We start from the raw sequence: 3,740 nt of genomic DNA, 5'->3' as shown, positions 1-3,740 counted from the left end.
AGACACCATCTAGCCTAACCTCCTCTAATACTGATAAGGTTCCTGAGACACAGAGATACACATGGACTTACCCGCAGCCAGTCAGCAAGTTGGTGGCAGAACCAGGACCTCAACCTGCAAGACTGTGCTTCACTGCCATGTTCTCCTGGAACCTGGACCAGCTGGAATATTCTGGAGCCAACGAACCACATGGAGGGAAGGGAAAGGGAATGGAGTGACCATTGACTGGGCGTTTCTTACGTGCCAAGCAGCACGGGGGTGACTTTTCATATATTGAACCCTTTACTTCTATAAGTAGGCACTTCATTCCCACTTTGCCCATGAAAAGAGTGAGGTTCGAGAAGGTTAAGGAGTCTCTCCAAGAATACGCACCTAGAAATGGGGCAGAACACAGATCGATCTAAAAACTGAGCGTGTCTGCATGCATTTCGGCATGAGCTGGGATTTCGCGGTCGGGGGATTCTCTCTGGAGTGTGAGCTCAGGTAAAGGGCTAGCATTTGTCATCCACAGTCTTATGTTTATTTAGCAAACAGTCCTGCTCAGGGAACTGGGTTCAAATTCAAGATCATCGGATTCAACAAGGCACCCCGACAGGCAAAGCTGGCAGAGTAAAGGCTTCGACTCCTCTCCATGGGTAAGAAAATTCTGTGTAGAATGGGAAAAATAGTTTTAAGAGAGGGCAACCTAGACAGAAGGGCCTGGGTCTGCTGGCCATGGGGAGCTATGCAAGATTTGGGAGCGGGGAAGGCTATTCTATCTTGGGAGAGGCTGACCCAGTATGACCCCCATCACGGTGAATGTCCAGTGGCCCCCATTCCTTTACCTCCTACAGCAGCCCACCAGAACCTGGCCTCGAAGGTCTTCTGCTTATGCTGCAGAGACTGTGAGGGGCCCCATGCCGCGGATGACTCCAAGGTCCCCAGTCACACCCGAGAGCATCAGCCATGGACCTGCAGTAGGTAGCAGACAAGCACGCCCCGCCTGGCCTCTCTAGACCTCGTTGTGTTCATCCCCCCTCTGCTGAGATAGCCTCCCATTTCCTTCAGCTTTTGAGTGATAATTCCAACCTAAAATCAGCTGGGAGCCTCCAAACCCAAACCAATAAACGATAGGCAGGGAGACCAGTGAGGTGGCTGGCACAGTCCTATTAGGAGACGGAGCAGTTCAACAGCAGGAGAAAAATTCTCGTGGCAGATTTTGCCAGAAATCCATCGTGGGGGTCTTTCAAATACTTCCCCTGTAAATAATTTCACAATAAAAACCCAGACCCTTCAAAATGTCAATCCCTTTTTCCAAGATAATAACCATGATAGTGACTGAGCCCCTACTACATGCAAGGCCCTGTCTAGGCATTAGGGACCCAGCTGTGATCAGGTAAGTCCCCCACTGTTTCAGAGCGGATGCAGGCAAACAGTGATATTATTTGATCCCTACAACGGCTCTAAGAAGGGGACATGATTACCCAAAATGGATGCGTCCTGTTGCGGCTCTGAAAACAGGCATGGGAGGGGAGTGACTTGCTGCAGCCGGGCATCTAGGAAAGGACAGAACTGTTCATTACAGGACACAGCCCAGTCTGCTGTTATACTTTCAAGAACTTAGAAGTCTATATAAAAACAAAGTCTTATATACAACCGTGTTCACCATTACGGTATTTATGCAGTGAAAACAATCTAAACACCCAAAAGAAAGAATATTGTTTAAATGACTCTTGAATTACCTGCAAAACAATATTATACAACCATTATTTCTTAAAACTTAGTGACTGGAGAAAAATGTTTCTGATGTATCATCTACGAAAAAAATAGAATGCCTCCGTGACACACAGGATATAATGGGCTGTGAAAAAATATGCGTAAGAAAAGGTGGGAACTGTGATCACATCTGAAGGGATGGGTGTTTGGGGCATTTCTAGTCCTACTTCATACTCTTCACTATTTCGCAGCTTTTCCGTAATGGATATGCACTCGCATTTATAAACAGACGAAAGGGTAAACTTTATGTTTGGAAAGAATATATGTAGTTTGAACCCAGCACGTGCATTTGAGGGGAAATGCTCAGAAGACTGGAGGAGGGAGACCCAGGGGGTCCCCACCCCCTAATAACCACCACTGGCCTGCGTGCAACACACCTTCGCCTCCGTCCCCTCTCCTGAGCCTCCCCACCTGATGGTGTGGAATTATCACCACCAGGCTTGCAGAAGAAAGAGCTGGCCAGCAAGAATTCCAAAGATGCTAGCAAAGCCTCCCGCTTGCCTCTGGGACAACCTCTGATCCAACCAGAAAAGAGAGCCTCCTCCACCAGCAACAATGAGTACGAGGGTGAGTCCCGAACTGGGGTCCTAACACTGACCAGGAACCCCCATGGTCCAGATGATGAAATCCCACTGATATCTGAGCTAAGCCAAGTGGGGTGACAGGAGAGACGGGACCACTCCCACCAGGAAGCTACAGTCCTATTCTAGAACACGCGGGAGCGATTCCAGGAGCCTGAGACCTGCCTGCCTGACCTCCCGAGCTAGGAAATATGTGAGGAGTGGCAGGTCCGGGAGGAAGGAACACACATCCGGCTTCTCTTCTAAGCTCATGCCTGCTCTGGCCACCAGAGGGTAAGTCCCAGGAGGACAGCTGTGTTCCCCTAAATCCAGCCAGGTGCATGGCAAGTAAACAATGCCACAACATGCCTGTGGACTAGAGTCGAGTTCAGCTGGGGGCAAAACACCTCAGGGGCATGGAGGAAGGACAGGAGCCGGGTCCAGGAAGAAGAAATGCCACCACAGGGCTGCGCACCAACCAAGCCTGGGTGACCTGGCTTAGCTCACGAGCACCCCGGGGGGCCGGCTGCTGGGCGCTAAGGACCAGCCCAGCCCAGACATCTCAGAATTCTCAAAACAGCTACACCCTCCTCGCAGACAGAACCTCACACAAAGCCCAATTGCAGTAAAAGACCAGAGGGGTCCTGCTGGACGTCAAAAGAGGGTAGGGCCTGGGAGCCCCACGAGCTCCGCCCCTCCCTCCCTCCTGCCTCCCAAGCCCCCCACAGGGCTCCGTGGAACACAGTTTAATTACCCACCTCCCATTGTACAGAGAAGACTGAGGCCCCCCGGGGGAAGGGGCTTTCCAAGGTGCACCGGGAAGGAAGGTTAGGGTTAGAACCAGGATGGGCCCATTTCTCTCACTTTCCAGGCCACTGCTCTTTGCCAATCACCTGATCAGCTCTGAACGCACTGATGAAGTACAAACACGGAACCTATTGGCATGTCCCTGTCACAGAGGACTTCCGAGTCCTGGTCTGGGGTCCGCATGGTTCACCCGGCATTCCAGAATCTGATCGTGATCAGGGGTAGAGGTGACCAGGGTGGTCCATCCAAGCCCGATGCAGAGGTTCCACCCAGCATCATAATTTCTTCCTTTCTTCCTTTAGGACGGAATACACGTGTTTGCCCAAGAGGTTTTTACAAGAGAAACCTAAACCGCTACTCTCAGGACCACTGGCCATTCCAGCCATGCCACATTGGGAGACCCTGAGCATTCTAGTCCACAGCTCCCAGGCAGGCCTCCAGGGCTGCACGCTGCTGGAGGGGCTCCGGGAGGAGGGGGGCAGGGAGCAGGGGCCATGAAGACAGATTCATAAATTCCCCCGGAGGAGAAGACGTCTGAGCCACCTCTGTGCCACCAGCAAGAATCCCTTCAGCTCCTGAAAAAGCACTGTCGGGGGAGCTGCCTCCAATTAAAGCCCT

General features: G+C 51.6%; 1 protein-coding gene across 1 annotated transcript; it reads left to right on the top strand.

The window, feature by feature from the left end:
• Positions 1-631: 631 nt before the first annotated feature.
• Positions 632-3,528, top strand: TEX48 (testis expressed 48). The gene is made up of 3 exons (XM_008698957.2): positions 632-956; positions 2,194-2,322; positions 3,425-3,528. Exons 1-3 carry the CDS (start codon positions 632-634, stop codon positions 3,526-3,528), a joined length of 558 nt encoding a protein of 185 aa, XP_008697179.1.
• Positions 3,529-3,740: the final 212 nt, after the last annotated feature.

Source organism: Ursus maritimus, unplaced genomic scaffold (genome assembly GCF_017311325.1).
Source record: "Ursus maritimus isolate PB19 unplaced genomic scaffold, ASM1731132v1 scaffold_17, whole genome shotgun sequence".
NCBI lineage: Eukaryota > Metazoa > Chordata > Mammalia > Carnivora > Ursidae > Ursus > Ursus maritimus.
This window is presented reverse-complemented; position numbering and strand designations above follow the sequence as displayed.

Bases quoted from the DNA above. Each gene is read 5' to 3' on its own strand.
- TEX48 (XM_008698957.2), top strand. From the start codon at position 632: ATGGGTAAGAAAATTCTGTGTAGAATGGGAAAAATAGTTTTAAGAGAG. The intron at 957-2,193 runs GTAGGTAGCAGA...TATCACCACCAG, and splicing joins GCATCAGCCATGGACCTGCA to GCTTGCAGAAGAAAGAGCTG. The intron at 2,323-3,424 runs GTGAGTCCCGAA...TTCTTCCTTTAG, and splicing joins CAGCAACAATGAGTACGAGG to GACGGAATACACGTGTTTGC.